This window comes from Triturus cristatus, chromosome 12, assembly GCF_964204655.1.
Source record: "Triturus cristatus chromosome 12, aTriCri1.1, whole genome shotgun sequence".
Classification (NCBI taxonomy): Eukaryota; Metazoa; Chordata; class Amphibia; order Caudata; family Salamandridae; genus Triturus; species Triturus cristatus.
This window is the reverse complement of record NC_140595.1, coordinates 515,009,207-515,031,651: the sequence shown is the minus strand read 5'-3', so window position 1 is coordinate 515,031,651 and position 22,445 is coordinate 515,009,207. Positions and strand designations below refer to the sequence as shown.

General features: G+C 52.4%; 1 protein-coding gene across 7 annotated transcripts in view; it reads right to left on the bottom strand.

Moving 5' to 3' along the window:
• Nucleotides 1-22,445, bottom strand: part of CHD9 (chromodomain helicase DNA binding protein 9) — a 1,905,864-nt gene that overhangs the window by 666,425 nt on the left and 1,216,994 nt on the right. For all 7 annotated transcript variants that reach the window (XM_085637757.1, XM_085637759.1, XM_085637761.1 and 4 more), the window contains one exon: nt 3,427-3,516. In XM_085637757.1, the coding sequence (XP_085493883.1) occupies nt 3,427-3,516 (90 nt within the window). The remainder of the gene's footprint in view (nt 1-3,426; nt 3,517-22,445) is intronic.

Sequence of the window (22,445 nt, the reverse complement as noted above, 5' to 3'; positions counted from 1 at the left end):
GTGGTCAGAAATGCGGGGTCACCAGGCAGTGATGCCTGGCAACATTCTTATCCACAGGTGCCCCCGTGGCCGGCCACGACCAAGTGCCCAACAGGACATCGGTGAGGGCGTCGTTGAAGGGAAGCATTGGCTCCGACTATGTAGACGCCGTCTGGAGCACCTCAGTGAGGAGGTTAGTTTTGAGGGCCACCGTAGGAAGATCTAAGTTGAGGACCTCAGCAGCCCGACGGAGCACAATCGTGTAGGAAGGGCCCTTCTCCATTGTAGGCGGGGGAGAGGCAAATCCCAGGTCAGAAGAGACATCGAGGTCGCCGACGTCCTCCAAGTTGTCCACCCAGACCTGCTCGCAGTCACACTGATGAGCAAGAGGGTCCTCGGACCCCTCCCAGTCATCCTCCACCTCCGTTGCAGGAGGAACAGGCCGCCACGGCAGAGCCGGAACATACGGCACCGTGAACAGCGCCGGCTGGCGCCGTCTCCCAATGCGGATCCCAGGCAGGAACGAAATGGTCCTGGAACCGCGGCAAGGGCGGAACGAACAGCACCCACTGCGGCACCGGAGGCAGAGCCGGCAGCGCCGGACCTCGTTGCGCCGGGGACGGAGCCAACGGCGTAGGATCCTGTGGCGCTGAAGCTGGATCCGGGGACACGGGGACCACGGGGCCTGAAGGCGCGCCGGCGGAGGTCCGAGGCCTAAAAAGGCGGTCCATTGTGGCAATAAATTCTTGCACCTGTTCGGGAGTTGCCGACGGACACGGGTAAGGAGTGTAGGCCGCGGGACTCCCAGGCTCCAATGGAGCCGCAGGGGCAGAACCCCTGTCCCCCTCGTCCGCATCCGAGGACCGACGTTGGAGAGTGAACACGCTTCTTTGACTTCTTTTTATGTTGTCGCTTACCGGAATCTGAGGGCAAAGACTTGGAGCCCGAGGAGCGATGACTGCGGCCCGCAAGCGTTCCCGGGAATGGTCCCTTGCCCTGGAGCGGCGTTGGGACGAGTGCCGGACCTCAAGCAGCTTCCGGCGACGCTCCCTCAAGGCCTTCGGGCCATGGCCCGACAGTCCTGGCAAGACGGAGTCGTGGTCGGTCTCCAGGCAGTAGAGGCAAACATCGTGGGGGTCCGCCACCGACATATTGCGACAGCAGGCCCCACAAGACTTAAATTCAGGCATCCCTACATGCACCAGGAGAAAAAAGGGGAGACAAAAAGTCACAAAAGAGTAGTCAAAAAGTGACTAAGGTAAGTACGCTATCCGGATCTGCGCTTGCTGGCGTGGAAAAATAAAGAACTGACGTCAGCGCGCATGGGTGGCGCCTATGTAGTCTCCGTGATGTCATCTCGGCGCTTAAGCCAGCGACGGACGCGGAGCCACATGACGCCACCTACTGACGCGCAGGGGTACTGCTACAAAAACTTTCCGGATCCAGTCTGACGCCTGGGTATATTCTAAGGTAAGTAATCCATCACTAACGTGTCTCTTTCAGATACCATGGCTCACAAGAGGAAACTGGGAGTCACCACCTCTCTGCCTGTCTATATGCCAAAACTGCACCCAAAAAAATTTAAATTTTCTCTGCATGCTATGGGGGATAGGGATGCTCTAAGCTTTACAGGCCTTTAAGGTTGGTGGCTTGGCCAGATATCAAGACTGGTCGGGTCTTAATTTTTTAAAAATAAATATCTCTGGAATTGACTGGGTTTTTTGCCTCTCAGGGCCCAGGGTGAGACACCAAAAACATAAGGCAATTTATGTGCAGGGGGCCCAGTCTGACCCTCGGAAGGGCCACCGGTTTTTCTTTGGAAATTATATCCCTGGTGTCTACCAGGGGCACATCACAAAGCCAGGGTCGGAACACTTCTGTTTTGTAATAAAAAATCAAATTCTTAGTGATATTGTGGGTTATGGCCAGGTGTGGAATGTCGTGTGTGTGTGTGGGGGGGGGGGTAGGGTTTGGAGTGTACAGGGGTACATGGGTTTGGAAATTTGGGCAAACTGGCCCCAATCCCAGCTCATGAGGGGCAGAAAGATATTACATTTTGTGTTAAACAGAGAACATTTACTCTTTCTTGGGTGCCACTCCTACCCACCCTGGTGTCTAGTGGCACATTCCCCTCTCTGGGAATCATAGTTCTGTGGTGATTCCCAAGCAAAGATTCATTATAGAGTGATACTGCTTCTCCGAGGTACTTCTCCTGTTTAGATCATTGCTCGGGGATCTGAGATGCACCTCACCTGCCCTTCAGCCCGCTTAACTCTGATCAAAGTGAAATTAGTCCGTGCTAAGGCACTCACTAGTGTCACTTTAAATCACTGTGATGTCAGCGCACTGTGTATCACACTGAAAAAAAAGACAACAATCTCAGCACATAAAAGAATCTTTCCCCTTGCATCTTGACATTTTCCTAAGAAAGGATTTTCTCTAACGGTTGTGTTGTGGTGGTGATGGGTGAGTACACTGCAATAAAAGATTGAACATTTGGGAACTACTGTAGAAATAGACGTTTGCTAATTAATAAAAGTATAATATGCCTTTAGGATAAATATAATGCCAAAATAATATGCACCAATGTTTTCAACTTATTGGTGGCTGAAAATCAAACCACTTACGGAGGGTTAAATGAGATTCAAAACAACATTCATATTGTAGACTGTGAGTTTGTTCCTTGATGGAGCGTTGAAAACCTCTTAAACACTTGGAGTGGGACTGAGCTGAATTGTTCGCAAACTCTCCCACTGTAAAAGGATGTTTGCAACAATCCTGAAATTCAATTTGTTAAATATTTTTAAAGCAAGAGACCAATATATGTGGCATATGTATACAAATGTGTGGACTGGCTAAAACTTTTAGGTTATAATTTGAAAATGTCTAAGGGAAGTAACCTCTAAAGTCTTTGCACTCATCACTAAGCACACAGGCGCAATTCTGAGTGCATCTACCGCCTGAAAAAGGTCACCTTAATAAGGTGCCATTATTTGAAAACAACCTTTAAAATGCCAATTGAACCTCTCAATTAAGCAAGACACTTAAAGTGAACGTTCTAGTCACTGTCCTAGCATCAGCTCAACTATTTAGTTTATAAAATGTATACATTTTTTAATGCAATTTATTCCCATTGCTTTTACAGTGCTGTGTCATGGTTGGTACTTTCCTCTGCGCTGTGCTTACAACTTTATCTGTAAATACACATTTAGCCTTCTATCATGCACAGATTTACAATCTGCAAACATACTTAGCATACGTCGGTCATTCACCATACAATGGTATGAAGTCTATATATTTTCAAAGGCACAGTAACTTTGATACAAAGTCATTTCAAGATTCATTTAGCCCTACAAATAAAATCACATTGAAAAACAATATATAACAACCTAAAAAGCATATTAGACAGTATTGCACAATAAAATGTGAGTAGCAAGAAAATTATACCTGCAATCAGCTCCATCAAATACTTTTTGGTAATGGTTGCCAATGACTTCTTGCTTTAGATAATACAGCATTCGTACTCGAAGCAACACCCTAGAATAGTTTATTTAATAATGATCAATAGTGCACACTTGCTCAAATTTCAGACGAGTACATCTTGTGCAAAATGCAAGTTATACTTTTACATAGAGGAAAGTAATGCATCTTCACATTGTCCGTGCCAAGTTAGGAAATTAAGAGTTCAGAATACCTTACTTATACATATACACAATCTGCTGTTCAGTTGTGCTTTCTGTATCATTATCATCTTGCACACTTATTGCATAATAACAAGCTTTCATTATTTCCTAGTTAACACAGCATAAGCAACATCTATAATGCCTATTTCTAAGGAAATGGGTAGTGTTGATTATTCTCCAACAATATAGCACGTTTACATAAAGCCTCATACACAAAAATGCCTACTCTTTATTATACTTGGTACATGTACAATGCGATCTAGGTATTTAAAAAAATTCACCTAGCATTACATCACCTAATTAGGTAGGATTCTTTCTGATGCATACCTTATATTAAAATATCATTCCAGATCATATAATAGGTTTCCTCAGGTGTCAGACAATCTAGAAGACGTTCAGCAGTGCGGAGTTGCCCAAATCATTGGAAGTAATGGAGACAATCCAATGCTTATGTGCACAGCTCGTGCCATGGACATTAGCAGTGCCTATTATTCCTCACTCCAGAGGCAAAAAGTACTGAACATTATTACAGGAAGTGTACCCTTCTGCAGTTAACACAAGTGTGATGGTGGAAAGGTTATGTAGGATCTAGTGGAATACCAATTACACACCAGAAATAAAGATACCAATGGTAAATAACTTGCTTTTTTCGAATTATGGATGGGTCTTCACTCCAGATTTCAAGTTTCAGAAAGACTGATAGCATCACCATAGAGAAGAAATGGGTGGATACAACTATTTAACAAAAATAGAAGATGTTGAAGCGCAGCCCTTTCATGTGTTATTAGTCCTCACATCATAAACCTTAAGGTAATGTTTGACGAAGGTCTACAATGACAACCAACTAGAAGACCCCTCAAGAGTGCACAGATAGATGCTATGACCTTTGCATAATGAGCAACAATAGGGAGGCTTACCGGACCGGGAGGGGGACTCCAGGAGAGTAGCAATTTGGGTCAAGACTGCCCTCAGCTGCAGAATAAAAGCACAAGTAACTTACTTGTGTAACCATATATCTGAAAGAAATATTAGTTCGTGATAGATTCCTTACCTTCAAATATCCCCAGCCATCAGACTGGATCCGGAAAGTTTTTCGTCAGCAGTACCCCTGCATGTCGGTAGGCGTCGTCGTACGGCTCTGCGAACGTCGCTGGAGTCGTAGTCGCAGAGATGACGTCGCTGGAGCAACTTAGACGCGCAAACGCTCGCTGACGTCAGTTCTGTACACTACTTTCCGCGCCAGGAACACAGAGCCATGCAAGATACTGACCGCTGGTGCATTGAAACTAAACTAGGGCCCGCGAGCAAGCAAAATGACATCCCGGCGAGACTTTTTCCTTGTTCGCGATCAGCAACATCAAGTTGCCGATCGCGAGCGTGGAAAATAAACATCCCGGCGAGATTCTCAACGCGAGGTCAGGTTTGTCATTGAGCTGATAGAAAAATGGAGTTTAGTATGCCTGAACTCAGGATTTAAAAAAACATCTTTCAGTAAAGATGATTTTTATATTATGCGTTTGAAAATACCACTTTTAGTAAGTTATTTTCTTGTCTAACCATCCTGTGTGCCTCTGCCTTTTGTGCATTCCCTGTCTGGGTTTAGAGTGACAGGAGCAGGGGATGTGCATTCACATTAGCAGACACCAGGAGGGTTGAGGGTGTTCTGCCTTTCCTGGGTAACTCATAGCCAGGCTGAATAGACTTGGCTGCTTTTAAAGTAGTGGGAGGAGTTGTGGCTTGCACCTGAATGTACTGTGGCTGCCTCTCACAAAGCAGTCTCCAGCTCCTATGGGGACCCTGGCCTGAGCCAGGCTGAACTGGTTTATGTCTGCCAGAGGAACTCTGTACCAACTTCAAAGGAAAATGTGGTACAAATATTAGGGCCCAGGCCCCAGAACTTTAGATTACTGCTGGACTAAGGAACCTGCCCGGAGGAAGAGCTGTGAAGAGAGACTACCACTTTGCTGTGTGCTTTTCTGGGTTGGGTTGGCCTGCAGTTGCTGCTTTTGTCTCGGGTAGGGAAAGGACTGGACTGTTCTATCTGCATTCTAAGTGTCTCCAAGGACTTGATGTAGAGGGATGACCTTAACCCTAGAAATCAGTTCGTAGAACAGGGAGGATGGGTGGGGCGGTAAGGAATCCATCACTCATATCTCTTACAGATATATCGTTACACAAGTAAGTAACTTGTGCATCTAAAAGAGAAATGTTAGTGATAGATTCCTCATCTTAGAATAGATACCCAAGCAATATCAACCCCGGTGGTGAGTCTGCGAACAATGATTACACCAGAAAGTCACGCAGAACCGAACGGCAAAAGAAGCAGTCTCTGCGGACTTGGCTGTGCAGGCAATAGTGTTTGGCAAACGTGTGCAGCGAGGCCCACGTTGCTGCCTGGCAAATGTCTTGCAAGGTGACTGTCTTAGTAAAAGTGTGCAGGGAGGCCCATGTGGCCGCCCTGACAGATGTCTTGACACCGCGTCCCAAAGCTGTAGAAGCCGCTGTCGCCCTGGTCGAATGGGCGCGCCACCATACCGGAGGTTCCTATTTAGCCAAAGAGTAACAGGCTTGAATACACAGAAAAACCTAGCGGGAGATATTTCCCTTGTGTACAGCCCGGCCTTTCTTGGCGCCCACAAAGAGCTGGTCATTCACCCGGAACTATTGTGTGCAGTTGAGGTAAAATGAAAGCGCACGTTTTGGGTCCAGACGGTGGAGCCTCTCTTCCTCTCTGGAAGGGTGCAGAGGCAGAAAGAAAGTGGGCAGAGTGACACTTTACCCAAGATGAAAGTCAGTGACTACTTTCGGTAGAAAGGAGGGACGTGGTCGAAGCACAACCTTGTCCGGATGAACTGCCACGAGAGGAGGTTTACAGGAAAGAGCCTGGAGCTCACTCACACGCCTGAGATGATGGCCACCAGGAAGACAGTTTTCCAAGTAAATAACCGCAAAGGACAGTTATGAAGAGGCTCAAAGGGAGCGCATATTAAGTATGTGAGAACCACGTTCAAGTCCCAGTGAGGCATCACAAAAGGAAAAGGAGCGACAAGGTGAGTAATGCCTTTGAGAAATCAATTAACAGGGGACTTGAAAAGAGAGGACTGATTGGGAAGCCTGAGAAAAGCTGATATTGCAGAAAGGTAGCCCTTAATAGTGCCCAGAGCAGAGCCTTGCTGGGCCAGAGAAAGAAGGAACAAAAGGACCTCTGAAAGAGGGACAGAAAGGGGATCCACAGCCTTTGCTGTGCACCATGCCACAAATTTGTTTTACCTACAGGCGTATACTGATTTAGTGGAGGGACGCCTGGCTGCCAGAATGACATCACAGACTTCAGGAGGAAAGTCAAACGGAATCAACTGTCGCCGCTCAATCTCCAAGCAAAGAGGTGGAGACTGGATAGGTTCCGGTGGAGGACCGTCCCCTGTTGCTGCGACAGAAGATCCTCCCGAAGAGGCAGTAGGATCAGAGGATCCATGCTCATAATGAGTAGCTCGGGATACCAAACTCTTCGAGTCCAGTCCGGTGCCACAAGAATAACTTGGGCCCAGTCGCGTCTGATCTTCTTCAGCACTCTGGGTAAGAATGATATATGCGGAAAGGCGGACAACAGACCAACTCCACTCGCGACGAAAAGCGTCTCCGCCTTGGAAACCCCAATGCGCAGAACTGCTGATATTGCGAGTTCTCTTCGGTGGTGAATAGATCTAACCAAGGTTCTCCCCACTGTTTAAAGAGACCTTGTGCCACTTCTGAATGACGACGCCATTCGTGATCCATCAAGCAACGGCGTCAGACTTCGCCCGCCCTGGCGTTCAAAGAACCTGCCAGGTGTCGAACCGTAAAGGAAATGCCTTGACGTTCCAGCCATGTCCAGAGACGCAGAGCCTACTGACATAGGGTCCACGACCCCACCCCACCTTGTTTGTTGCAATACCACATTGTGGTGGTGTTGTCCGTGAACACCTGCACCACCCTCCCCTTGACAGAGGGAAGGAATGCCTTCAGTGCAAGAAGGATCGCCCGAAGCTCCAGAAGATTGATACGGAGCCGGGACTCCGCCGGAGACCAGAGGCCTCTGATCTCCACCTCTCCCATGTGGCCACCCCATCCCAGGAGGGACGCATCTGTCACCACTGTGTGCTTCGGCTGGGGAAGGGAGAGGGATCTGCCGCTGACCCAATGCTGATTCGTGAGCCACCATTGCAATTGTTGTGCAGTGCCCTCCGAGATCTGGACGTAGTCGGACAGGTTCCCCTGATGCTGTGCCCACTGGAACTTCAGGTCCCACTGCAGAGCCCGCATATGCCACCTGGCATCGTTGAACTTCTACCTCGAGAACACCAACGACAGCAACTCCAACACCCTGCTCGACAACCTCGCCAACCTCGGACTCAAACAGCTCGTCACGACTCCCACCCACTCCGCCGGACACACGCTCTACCTCATCTTCTCCGCCAGCAGCCACGTCACCTTCAGCCACACCACCGAACTCCACTGGACCGACCACCGCTGCGTCCACCTCACCTTTCAGAAGCCCACCCCGCACCACCGCACAGAACGGGCCCCCCGCCGCAGCTGGAGCAAAGTCACCGAAGACCAGCTACACACCAACCTCGCCCGAAACCCACCAACTGACACCACCGACACCACCGCCCGCAACCTCAGGCAATGGATCGACCGCGCCAACACTCTCGTCCCGATCAAGAATCCCTCAGACAGAAAAGCCATCTGGTTTACCGCCGACCTTCAGGCATCTATGCAGGCCTGCCGTAGGCTCGAGAAGAAGTGGCACCATGAACAGACACCGAACTGCAATGCAGGCTACAAGAGTGCCATCCGCAGACACCACCAACTCATCTGAACAGCCAAAAGGTCCTCCTTCAAAAAGAGCAGACAACAATGCACACAACAGCAAAGAGCTCTTCAACATCGTGAAGGAACTCTCCAACCCGAGCTCCAACTCCAACGACATCCCGCCATCGCGAGACCTCTGCGACTCCTTAGCCATCTTCTTCCACCGCAAGATCGCAGACATCCACGACAGCTTCAACAACCAGGCCTCCCCGACAGACACTAACACCTCAGACTCACCGACCCCAGCCACATCAACCTCCTGCCTTCCTGGACCCATGTCAACGATGACACCATCAAAATCATGAACACCATCAACTCCGGCTCACCATCTGACCCCTGCCCGCACCACTTCTTCAACAAAGCAAGTTCCACCATCGCACCCCACCTCCGCAAGGTCATGAACAGCTCCTTCGAGACTGCCACCTTCCCGGAGAGCTGGAAGCACGCCGAGATCAACGCCTTACTCAAGAAACCCAAGGCGGACCCCAAGGACCTCCGGCCCATCTCCCTACTCCCGTTCCCGGCGAAAATCATCGAGAAGATTGTCAACAAGCAACTGACCTCCTTCCTCGAAGAGAACATCCTGGACCCATCCCAATCCGGATTCCACAGCAACCACAGCACCGAAACAGCCCTCATCGCCGCCACCAACATCAGGGCCATGCTGGACAACGGAGAAACCGCGGCCCTCATCCTCCTGGAACTTTCGGCCGCCTTCCACACCGTCTGCCACCACATCCTTCGCACACGCCTCCACAACGCAGGGATCCGCGACAAAGCCCTGGACTGGACCACCTCCTTCCTCACCGGCAGAACCCAGAGTGTCCGCCTCCCCCCATTTCGTTCTAAAGACACCAAGATCATCTGCGGCGCACCCCAAGGATTGCCCCTCAGCCCGACACTCTTCAACGTCTACATGGTACCGCTCGCCAACATCGTCCGATCACAAGACCTCCGCATCACCTCATACGCCAACGACACCCAGCTTATCCTCTCCCTCACCAAGGACCCCACCACCGCCAAATTCAACCTCCACGAAGGAATGAAGGCCATTGCCGATTGGATAATGAACAGCCACCTGAAACTGAACTCAGACAAGACGGAGGTCCTCATCATCGGATCCACCCCCTCCGCCTGGGACGACTCACGGTGGCTGGCCGCACTGGGAGCTGCACCGATGCCCACTGACCACGCAAGCAATCTGGAGGTTATCCTGGACTGAGCGTTGTCAATGACCCAGCAAGTAAACTTCGTCTCCTCCTCCTGCTTCAACACCCTCCGCATGCTCCGCAAGATCTACAGATGGATCCCCATCGGAACCAGAAGGACGGTCACCCAGGCCCTCGTCAGCAGCAGGCTGGACTACGGTACACGCTCTACACGGGAACCTCAACCAAACTCCAGAAATGACTACATGCATACAGAACACCTCTGCACGCCTCATCCTCGACATCCCCCGCCACAGCCACATCACAACCCACTTGAAAGACCTGCACTTTCTCCCAGTCAACAAGAGGATTAACTTCAAGCTCCTCACCCACGCTCACAAGGAACTCCACAACACCGGACCCGCGTACCTCAACGAACGACTCACCTTCTACACCTCGAACCACCAACTTTGTTCCGCTGACCTCGCCACCGTCCCCCGCATCCAACGAGCGACCGCCGGTGGCAGATCATTCTCCCACCTCGCCGCTAAGACCTGGAACACCCTCCCCATCCGCATGCGACAGACCCAGGACCAGCTGACCTTCAGGAGACTTCAAGACCTGGCTGTTCGAACAGTAGCAGCACCACTGCCCCCCCACCCCCTCTAGCGCCTTGAGACCCTCACGGGTGAGTTGTGCGTTCTACAAATGTACTGATTGATTGGTGAGCAGAATGCAGGAGGCTATGAGGCCAAGCAGCCTCAAGATCATCCAGACCGAAACCCAGGACCAGGGCTGAAAGATCGGAATCATAGACCGAATGTCCCGGACTCGCTGTTCAGGAAGATAAACCCGAAAACTGCGCCGTGTCCAGAACCGCTCCGATGAAGAAGAGCTTCTGAGAGTGAATCAGGTGCGACTTCGGCACGTTGATGGAGAACCTCAGCAAATGCAGGAGGTCAGCCGTAGTCTAGAGGTGGGAGAGGACTGTTTGGGGCGAACCCGCCTTCAACAACCAGTCGTCGAGATAGGGGGAGGCTGAAACCCTTGGGTGAAGACTGAAACCCCTGATCTGCGCAGATGAGCTGCGACCACCGCCATCACTTTGGTGAACACCAGAGGGGCGCTGGTAAGGCCAAAAGGGAGCACGGTGAACTGAAAATGCTCCTGCCCTACCGTGAATCGCAGGTAACGCCGGTGGGCCGGCAGGACAGGGATATGAAAATACGCGTCCTGCAGGTCCAACGCTACCATCCAGTCTTGCGGGTCGAGGGCAGACAAGACCTGAGCAAGTGTGAGCATCTTTAACTTCTCCTTCCGGAGGAAGCAATTGACGTTCCGAAGGTCTAAGATGGGACTCAGGACTTTGTCCTTCTTTGGAACCAAGAAGTAGTGGGAGTAACAACCACGACCTACTTCTGGCATCGGAACACGCTTGATGGCCCCCTTGGCCAAGAAGGCCGTAACTTCCTGCTGGAGAAGTGCCAATCGATCCCCCGACATGCGGTGATACTGAGGTGGCATGGCTGGAGGGTCATCTCGAAGGGGAGGAAGTAACCCCTTCAGACAATTTGCAGAACCCACCTGTCCGATGTGAATGTGCGCCAGTGGTGGAGGTGATGGCAAACCACTGGCGTTGGGTGGGCCTGATACACCGGACTAGGAAGGTTCGGAGGCAGGGGTAGCAGTGGGAGTGGTGGACTGACCTGCATGCTGGCCCCAGGTCCCACATCCGCGGCTGCGCTGAGACTGTTGCTGCTTGGGCACCCCTTCCTTGACCACGAAAGGAGAGAAAAGCAGAGAGTGCATGTGGCCGAAAGGCCTATTGACTTGGCTGTAGCCCGCGAGTTCTTAAAACGTTCCAACCCGCAATCCGCCTTATCGCCAAACAGGCGAGTGCCATCAAAGGGCATGTCCATCAATGTGTTCTGGACATACCCAGAAAAGCCAGTACTCAGCCAGGCGAGGCAGCGTAGCACCACTGTCGTGGATATCGCCCTGCCCAGCGAGTCAGCAGTGTCAAGCCCACAACGGGTCGTGAACTTGGCTGCGAATTCTCCCTCAGCAATAGCCTGGAAGAGTACTGTCAGCCTCCACCGAACACTGAGGCAGCACTTGGCAACCGTATCCCACACAGAGTGGGAATAACGGCACAAGAGACATGCGGTGTTCACAGCCCGCAGTCCTGAACTGGCGGATGAAAAAATCTTCTTCCCAAAGTGCTCCAGTTTCTTGGATTCCCTGTCCGGTGGTGCCGAAGGGAATGCGCTCAGGGACGCAGAGCCCTGGCCAACAAAGCTTTCAGGGGTAGGGTGTTAGGAGAGGAAAACGGGGTCCATGGGGCCGTGCAATGGCATCGGGCCACGTTCTTACCCACAGGAGCCCCTGTCTTGGGCCTGGACCAGGTGCCCAAAAGAACGTCCAAGAGTGCATCATTAAAGAGCAGCAGCGGCTCCGTAGAAGATGATGCCGGCCAAAGCACTTCTGTCAGGACGTTAGTCCTGATGGCCACGGTAGGAAGCTCGAGGTGGAGAGCCTTGGCTGCCGTACGCAACACCATAGAGAATGAACCACCCTGCTCCGTAGCCACGGTAGAAGGAGACAGTGAGCCAGGTTCAGGAGTATAATCCTGGTCACCTGCATCCCCCGGATCCTCATTCCAGTCCGGGTCTAACTCGCATTGTGCTGCGAGAGGGTCCTCAGACCACTCCCAGTCCTCCACCTTCTCAACAGCCTGCCAAACAAGTGGAACATAAGGAGGTGGTTGGAGAAAGGGATAGAAGAACAAGTTACTTAACTTCGGTAATGATGCATCTGTAAGAAACATTAGTTAGATTCCTCACCTTCGAATATCCCCAGGCGTCAGGCTGGATCCGGAAAGATTTTTGTAGCAATACCCCTTGTGCGTCGCTAGGTGTCGTCTGCGGCTCCGCGTCCGTCGTTGGCGTCGTGCGCCGGAATGACGTCGGAGTACTTAGACGCCGCCCTCGCGCGCTGCCGTCAGTTCTTGCACATAGCTTTCCGCGCCAGGAACGCAGAGCCATGCAAGAGACCGACACTGGTGCCAAAAAAAGTCTAGGGCCCTGAAAAGGATAGCCTTAACCCTAGATGTCGGTTCGCAGAACGGGGAGGATGGATGGGTCGGTGAGGAATCTAACTAATGTTTCTTACAGATACATCGTTACCGAAGGTAAGTAACTTGTTCATCTGAAAGAAACACGTTAGTTAGATTCCTCACCTTAGAATAGATACCCCAGCAATACCAACCCCGGTGGTGGGTCTGCGAACCAAGATCACACCAGAAAGTCCTGGAGAAGAGAACGGCCAAAGAAGCCATCTCTCCGGACTTGGCTGTCCAGGCAATAGTGCTTGGTAAACGTGTGCAGTGAGGCCCACGTCGCCGCCTGACAGATGTCCTGCAAGGGAACTCCCCATCCCAGGGCAGTAGTCGCCGCTGTGGCCCGGGTGGAATGGGCTCTCAGCCCAACAGGAGGGTCCTTTTTCGCCAAGGAGTAACAAACCTTTATACACAATACGACCCACCGTGAGATGGTCCGCTTGTGTACAGCCCTCCCCCTTCTTAGCGCCTACGTATCCAACAAAAAGTTGGTTGTCCACCCGGAACTGTTTGGTGCGGTCCAAATAAAAGGACAGCGCACGTTTGGGGTCCAGACGGTGGAGCCTCTCTTCCTCTTTCGAAGGATGCGGAAAGAAGGTGGGCAATGTGACAGATTGCCTGATGTGAAAGGGGGTCACCACTTTAGGAAGAAAGGAAGGGCAAGTCCGGAGGACAACCTTGTCCGGATGGATAGAAAGGAAAGGAGGCTTAGAAGAGAGCCTGGAGCTCACTCACCCTTCTAGCAGAGGTGATAGCTACCAGGAAATCAGTCTTAAGCGTCAACAGACGAAGAGGACAATTATGAAGTGGCTCAAAGGGAGCGCACATCAGATATGTCAATACCAGATTCAAATCCCACTGAGGCATTACGAAAGGGACAGGAGGAAACATGTGAGTAATGCCCTTAAGGAATCGAGAAACAACAGGGGGTTTGAAAAGAGAAGGCTGATCAGGAAGCCGTAAGAAAGCAGAGATAGCTGAAAGATAACCTTTAAGAGTGCCCAGAGCAGAGCCCTGCTGGGCCAAAGAAAGAAGTAAGAGAAGAACCTCAGAAAGAGGGGCGGAAAGGGGATCCACAGCCTTTGCTGTGCACCATGCCACAAATTTGTTCCACCTACAGGCATATACCGTTTTAGTGGAGGGACGCCTGGCTGCCAGAATCACATCACAGACTTCAGGAGGCAAGTCAAATGGCATCAACTGTCGCCACTCAATCTCCACGCATGGCGGTGGAGACTGGACAGGTTTGGGTGGAGGACCGTCCCCTGCTGCTGCGACAGAGGGTCCTCCTGAAGAGGCAGTCGTACCGGAGGATCGATTGACATACTGAGTAGCTCGGGATACCAGTACCTTCGTGCCCAATCCGGAGCCACTAAGATGACTTGGGCCCGGTCGCGCCTGATCTTCTTCAGCACTCTGGGCAGAAGTGGTGATGGCGGAAAGGCGTACAACAGACCGCAACTCCACTTGCGACGAAAGCGTCTCCGAGCGAGTGCCGCCTTGGAAATTCCAACGCACAGAACTGCTGACATTGTGCGTTCTCTTCGGTGGCGAATAGATCTAACCAAGGCTCTCCCCACTGCAGAAAGAGACCTTGCGCCACGTCAGAGTTCAGACGCCATTCGTGATCCATCATGCACCAGTGGCTGAGTTAGTCTGCTCTGGCGTTCAGTGAGCCCGCCAGATGTTGAACCACCAGGATGATGCCCTGGTGTTCCAGCCATGTCCAGAGGCGCAGAGCCTTCTGACAAAGGGACCACGACCCCACCCCGCATTGTTTGTTGCAATACCACACGGCGGTGGTGTTGTCCGAGAAAACATGCACAACACTTCCCCGGACAGAGGGAAGGAAGGCTTTCAGTGCAAGCCGGATCGCTCTCAGCTCCAACAAGTTGATATGGAGTTGAGACTCCGCCGGAGACCAGAGGCCTCTGATCTCCGCCTCTCCCATATGGCCCCCCCATTCCAGGAGGGACGCATCCGTCACTACTACGTGCTCTGGTTGGGGTAGGGAGAGGCATCTGCCGCTGACCCAATCACGGTCCGTGAGCCACCACTGCAACTGTTTCGCAGTGCCCTCCGAGATCAAGACATGGTCGGACAGGTTGCCTCGATGCTGGGCCCACTGAAACTTCAGGTCCCGCTGCAGAGTCCGCATTCGCCACCTGGCGTAATGCACCAACAGGATGCAGGAGGCCATCAGCCCCAGAAGCCGCAGCACCAACCTGACCGAAACCCAGGATAGAGGCCGAAAGATGGGAATCAGAGCCTGAATATCCCGGACCCGCTGTTCCGGAGGATAGGCCCGGAACTGCGCTGAATCTAGAACCGCTCCGATAAAGAGGAGCTTCTGGCAGGGACTCAGGTGTGACTTCGGCACATTGATGGAGAACCCCAGCGAATGCAGGTGGTCGGCTGTAGTCTGGAGGTGGGAGACGACTTGCTGGGGCGAGCCCGCCTTCAACAGCCAGTCGTCGAGATAGGGGAAGACTGGAACCCCTGATATGCGCAGGTGAGCTGCAACCACCGCCATCACTTTTGTGAACACCCGAGGGGCACTGGTGAGGCCGAAGGGGAGCACGGTGAACTGAAAGGCTCCTGACCCACCGTGAACCGCAGGCAACGCCGGTGGGCTGGCAGGACGGGGATGTGAAAATAGGCGTCCGGCAAATCCAACGCTACCATCCAGTCTCCAGGGTCGAGGGCAGCCAGAACCTGAGCTAAAGTGAGCATCTTGAACCGTTCCTTCCGGAGGAAGGCGTTGACGCTCCTGAGGTCCAAGATAGGGCGTAGGCCCCCTTTGGCCTTCATAGGAACCAGAAAGTAGTGGGAATAGCAACCACGACCTACTTCTGGACATGGAACGCGCTTGACGGCCTCTTTGGCCAAGAGGGCCGTAACTTCCTCCCGCAGAAGATTGAAGTGATCCCCGACATACGGTGGCACTGCGGTGGCATGGCTGGAGGTGTCATCTCGAAGGGGAGGGAGTAGCCCCTTCGTACGATTTGCAGCACCCACCTGTCCGATGTGATGGATCGCCAGTGGAGCAGGTGATGGCGAACTCTGCCGCCCACTGGCGTGGAATGGGCCTGAAAGCTCGGACTAGGAAGGCTTTGAGGCGGATGCTGCCGGAGTGGATGTTGACTGACTGGCACATTGTCCTCCAGTACCGCCTCAGCGGAATCCACGTCCGCGACCAGGTTGGTTCTGCGGCCGGTGGCTAGGCGGACGAGAGGAGGCGCCCCTTCCTTGGCCACGAAAGGCGGAAGTTTGCGGCCGCAGGGCTGGGAGGCCCAAGGACTTGGCCATAGCCCGGGAGTCCTTGAAACGAGCCAGCGCACTATCTGCCTTCTCACCAAAAAGGCGAGTGCCATCAAAGGGCATATCCATAAGGGTACTCTGGACATCCCCCGAGAAAGACGTAGACCGCAGCCAGGGGTGGCGCCGGAGCGCCACCGTGGTGGAAATCGCCCTACCCAGCGAGTCCGTGGTGTCTAGTCCACACCGTATGACATGTCGTGCTGCATCTCACCCGTCAGCAAGCGCCTGGGTGAGTCGTGTCCGGGCCTCCTCCAGGCACAGGGGCAGCACGTCCTCTATCGCATCCCACAGAGAGTGGGAGAAACGGTCCAAGAGGCAAGCGGTGCTCAAAGACCGCAGGCCCAAACTCAGGGAAGACAACAGCTTCTTTCCGAACAGCTCCAACCTCTTGGGTTCCCGATCCGGAGGAGCGGACGGGAAGGAGGATTGGGAAGTTGAGGCCTGGATAATCAGACTCTCGGAGTGGGGTGTTGGGACAGGAAACTGGGGTCGCCCAGAGCAGGGCGTTGGCGCCAGGCCACGTTCCGATCCACAGGAGGAACTGTGGAGGGCTTGGACCAAGTGCCCTGCAGAACGTTTATGAGGGCCTCATTGAACTGCAGCAGAGGCTCTGTGGAGTTTGCGGACGGTTGAAGCACCTCTGTGAGGATGTTAGTCCTCACGGCCACAGCAGGCAACTCGAGCCCAAGGGCTTCGGCCGCCTTGCGCAGCACCACTGAGAAAGCTGCACCTTCCTCCGAGGCCACAGTCGGAGGAGAGATGAAACCAGCGTCCGGGGAGATGTCCAGACCACTGGCATCCCCCAGTTCGTCTGCCCAGTCCTGTGAAAGTTGGGCCTGTCTGGCCATAGGGTTCTCAGACCCCCTCCCAGTCGCCCCCTTCATCCGATTCCTGATAAACAAGAGGAATGATCGGAGCCGGGCGGTAGATGAAATGCTCATCCATCGGCGCCGGGTGCGGCGTTGACGACGCCTACCAACGGGCAGGGGTACTGCTGACGAAAACTTTCCGGATCCAGTCTGACACCTGGGGGTAATTCTAAGGTAGGGAATCTATCCCTATGTGTTTCTTTCAGATTGTGAAGTTTGTCAAAAGAAAAACCCCTACAAACCCCCAGCATTTCCCCTACAGCCTCTTCTGGTTGTCGGTAGACCGCTTGAAAGATTAGGCATGGATCTGATCGGTCCTTTCCCTCGAACCAAGAAAGGTAACCTCTATGCCCTAGTCGTTTTGGATTACGCCACAGGGTACCCCAAGGCTTTCCCTTTGCGTATCCCCACAACTCTAATCATCAGTGATAACCTGTTGAAAGTGTTCTCCCATGTGGTTTTTCCCCGTGAAATCCTCACGGACCAAGGAACCCCATTTGTTTCTAAACTGAAGGCCCAGATTTGTAAGTCCCTTGATGTATCACATATCAAAACATCTGTTTATCACCCCCAAACAGATGGGTTATGTGAACGCTACCCTGAAGCTGACACTAAAAAAACGAAGCGTTGAGGGAAAGGAATGGGATATGCTTCTCCCTCTAGCCCTGTATGTCATCAGAAGCCAGACACAAACCAGTCTGGGCTGCTTCCCTTTCAAACTCCTTTACGGCTGAGAACCCCCTAGTCTGTTAGAAATAACCAAGGAGGTCTGGGAACAAGAAAAGTAAGAGGAAACCAAATCCTTCCTTGATTACACCCAAAGCCTACATACCCGGTTACATAAACTATGAGAGTTTGCTGAAGCAAACTTAGAACAGGCCCAGGTCAAACAGCAAATTCAATATAACAAAGGAAAGAAATGGAGACGCCTAAAGGTCAGATGCGTTTGGAATGGCCTGTACCAAATCGTGAACAAAATATGTCCAACGTCCTACAACATACATATCACACCTAGACGCACTCAGTTATACCATATTGTTAGAAATGGGATCTCTGGTTGGCTAAGGCTTGCGCCAAAGCCAGGCAGAGACCGCCACTCTAAGTCAGGGCTAGGGAGTTACAGGCCAAAGATAACCCCTGCTCAGCCCCTTGGTAGCTTGGCACAAGCAGTCAGGCTTATTCCGGAGGCAATGTGTAAAGTGTTTGCGCGCTCACACAGCAACAACACCCTAGGCCCACCACAAAGGAAACTCAACACAAGGTTATATATAAAAATAGCCTTTGTATTATACCAAAACACATTAGATAATATTCACACAATTTACACTGTGCCAACTGGCACTGGGCAGAATTTTACAGGGGACTATTTACACAGGACAGGGCCACATGGACCACTGTCAGAAATAAGCACTTGGTAGAACTAGCACTTTGTAGAAATAGCACTTTTAGAACATAGAATAATTGTAGCACCAAATAATCATTGTAGAACACAACCAGTAACCACTGGTAAAAGGTAAGTACACCTTAGGCATATATCACGCAGGGAACCATGAACTCACTAGCATAACCTATACTAGGAAAACAATCTCCTAAGCATAGACACATTTAGAAATAGAAATAAGCATAAAGGCAATGCACATTACACAAAAGTACACATGTAGAAATAACCATGTACCCTAGGTGAGGGCACAACACAGAAAAACTGTCCACAGGCCAACGTGGCCTCTCAGGGGCTCAAACGCCCTTCGTCCAAAATGTCAGGGCTGGGCTGCCAAAGCAGCGTAAGCGACAGGGCACAACCTAAACGTTGCAGCTGCCCACTAAGTGCTGGGCAGCTGGGGAATCACAAGATGGGCACGGCATTCTCTGTCCCCCACGGGGACTTTGACAAAATAACTGTGCCCCCAAATGTTGCAGCTGCCTGCGCTCTCGCAGGGCAGCTGAAAAGCCACCAACACAAGCACTGGCACTGCGGGGGCTTTAGGAGTCCCCACTGGGACCCTTAAACCGAAATAGCCCCCAAGTCCCCCTGGGACTTCTAATGACGATGTGCTCCCAAGTCCCCCTGGGACTTCTAATGACGATGTGCCCCCAGAGGAAGTTAGTACTGGTAGGAAGGGGGGGGGGGGCACCGGCAATGAGCCCCGACGCCCCTTCTGACAGCTGCACCAATGCACCCTAATTACCGGGCTGTTCTGGCTGCCTTCCGGTCTCCCCTCCTTGGGGCACAAGGCCTCCTTCCCTTTACAGAGCACTGGGCTGGCATGCGGTGGGGGCAGGCACCGGCAATGTGCCTCGAGCCCCCTCCGCTTTTCTGCTGGTCAGTAGGGTACTAGCGGGACTCCCAATCCTGAGGGGAGGCCCGCGCCGCGGTAAGCCTCACTTCACCCGGTTCCTCTACTCGGGACCGGGACTTTGTTTTGAGCCCGCGAGGCTCCGGGTTTCTTCCGCCTTGTCCCGTGGTCTTCTCTGGAGCCGGGACTTCCTGCTTCCGCTCAGCGTCGTAATGACGTGGCAGTTGGGGTCCCGGTTGCCGGGCAACCCTCTGGCTTCCCTCGGGTCCGGCGTAACTTCTCTTTTCTGCGGCTTGGGCCGCGGTGGCAACCTGCAGGGACACAGCGCTCCTCTCCGCTGGAGACTTCAGGCGGCGCGGGGTGGGCACCAGTCAACGAACACCGTGATGCGGGGTGGGCACCCGCTTGTGGAAACAAATCCCAACGGCGGCAACGCGGGGTGGGCACCCGCCGCTCTTTATATCACCATAAAGCGGGGTAGGCTCCCGCTGAAAACCGGCAAAACGCGGGGTGGGTACCCGCTATTGATTAAAAAGCACCAAAAGCAGGGGACTCCCTATTTAAAATGCTTGCAGCCCCGTGCTACCATTAAAAAATAGTCATGGTCTGCATAAAAGCGCTCCCAGGCGCTAGGTATCCACAAGTTCCAGGAAGGCAAAATCAGAGGATCTATGGTGCTGGGGGACCCCAGCAAGGCGCAGCCAAGCAGGCCAGCACGCAGGGACCCACAAGAAACAGCAGCTGGGTCCCGCGGCGGTTACTCCTGGCAGAGTGTCCCCTCAAGAACACAGGCCCAACAGAACATTTTACATGAGGTCACAGCCCCTTTTTATATACACATTTCCTTTGTCTCAAGGTGAAGGGAAGGGGCGAACCAGATGCAACTGGTTCCTGAGCTCTTTGTTTTGCTCAGCCCCTCTCCCTATTCACAGGACAGGCACATCAGACGCACCGCAGGGGGTGGAGCCAGCATTGGGTAGGGAAGGCCCAGCCCTATTCAGGTCCCAGGTGCACTCCTCCCACCCATCTGGATGTAAATCTCTCCATTCACCACCGGGGCAGACCCACTCTGACTCCTGGAGCCAGGCACACCAGTCAATCACATGCCAGTCAGTCACTTCACATTTATTACACAGACATGCCAGCTTCTAGACACACTAGACACAGTAATGCCGCACACATCATCGTGCAGAATTCAATCTCACGAGTTTGCACATACTAAACTCGACCCTGCACTCCCCACGCATCAGGAACTACCATGGAGACACACATTCCCCATGCATTCCTATGGGAGGGCAGGTCAGTCTCACTCAATGTAACACAGAGTGCACGCACTTTACACGGGGAAACCGCACAAAAGTGCCTAGGGATCTAAAACCACTAACACTCCATAGGGAAAAAGCTAGGATAAATGCAAAAAGTTTAGGGGTGAACCAGCCAGAAGGGCCAAGTCCAACACATATCAATCTTTTTATAAAATGGCTAGGCTCACTTACCAAAGATCTGCACACCGTTATCCCCGTGGTAACCCACGATACCACCCTAAACCAACTTGTTGTCAACCCTGACCTACCCCCGGCACAGAAAGAAACGCTACAGAACACCTTATGGCCTTTTTCTCCCTTGTTTTCGGACCTCCCAGGGAAGACTTCTCTAGCAGAACACTCCATCCCTATCGAGCCCGGGAAAATAGTGAAACAAAAACCATATTGCATTCCTGCTGCCCGCAGAAAGGCGATAAGCCAAGAAGTCGAAAGCTTGATCACCTTGGGGGTAATACAGCAATCACAGAGCGAGTGGTCATCCCAGATTGTGCAAGTGCCAAAACCGGATTGTTCTGTCCAGTTCTGTATAGATTTCAGGGTTGTGAAAGCAATTTCTAAAAGTGACTCCTATCCCCTCCCTCGTGTGGATGAGCTAATTGAGAAACTGGGGAAGGTTCAGTACATCACCACTCTGGATCGCACGGAAGGATATTGGCAGGTGCCCCTACAGTCACAGGAAAAAAAAAAACGCTTTTTCGACCCCCACAGGCTTATAGGAGTTTACGGTATTACCTTTTGGCCTACATGGGGCACCTGCCACGTTTCAGAGGCTTATGAATAGGGCACTGTCTAACCAGCAGGCATATTCATCTGCCTATCTTGACGATATCATCATAAACAGCCCCACCTGGGACTTACATCTACAACACTGCCAACAGGTCCTTCAGGCTCTTCTGGTAGCAGGCTTACACATAAATGTGAAAAAAGTCACGAGCAGGCTTCCAGAAGGTTAAATATCTGAGGTACCTCCTTGGGAATGGATACATTGAACCACAAGAAGAAAAAGTAAAGTACGAGTTACTTACCATCGGTAACAATGTATCTGGTAGAGACGATTCTAGCCGCAGATTCCTTCACATAGAATTATCCCCAGGTGTGAGACTGGATCCGGAAACTTTTGCCACAGCGTCCCTGCGCGCCGGGGTCTGGGCGACATCACGCGACTCCACCCAGGCGTCGTCCGCGTACGTGATGTCAGCGAGGTCACATAAGACCCGCCCCGCGCGCCTATGTCAGTTTTCCTCGGAGAACTTTTCCGCACCACAACGCGGAATCACCAGATAAACTGTGGGAGCATGGGAACAGTGTGCAAAGAGCAGAAAAGTTGGAAAGAAACAGTGACTAACACCACCACCAGGGTAGTGCCAACACCGCAGACCCCAAGGGCAGGGAAAGGAGAAAGAAGAAGAACAAGCAGAAACCTGCGCAGCCACCATGCCCACACAGACAACCTCCCATCCCTGTGCCCCGAAGGGAAGAACAAGAATTAGTCATGGCACATGGAGGAAGCCCACTCCTCTCAACCTGAGCAAGGAATGGGACCAGTCCCAAGACGGACAGGGACAACCAACCACCAAGCCACCCCAACCTAGAGGGCAACCACCCAAGGGCAAGACATGGCCAGAGGATCCTCAAACCAGAGGACAGCAAGGGAGGGGAGGGAGGACATGGCTAGAGCAATCCCCCCCAAACCTGGAGTAGCCAGAGCAGCAGGGCACCAGCGCACTGAAACCCCATCCTCCAAAGAATCAAGGGAGGAAGGAACCACCCCCAGCCGGAGCCACCCGACAAAAACAAGGAAGGCACTCACAGGAAACACAGCCCCCATCGGGAGGCGAGTACCAAAGACCAACC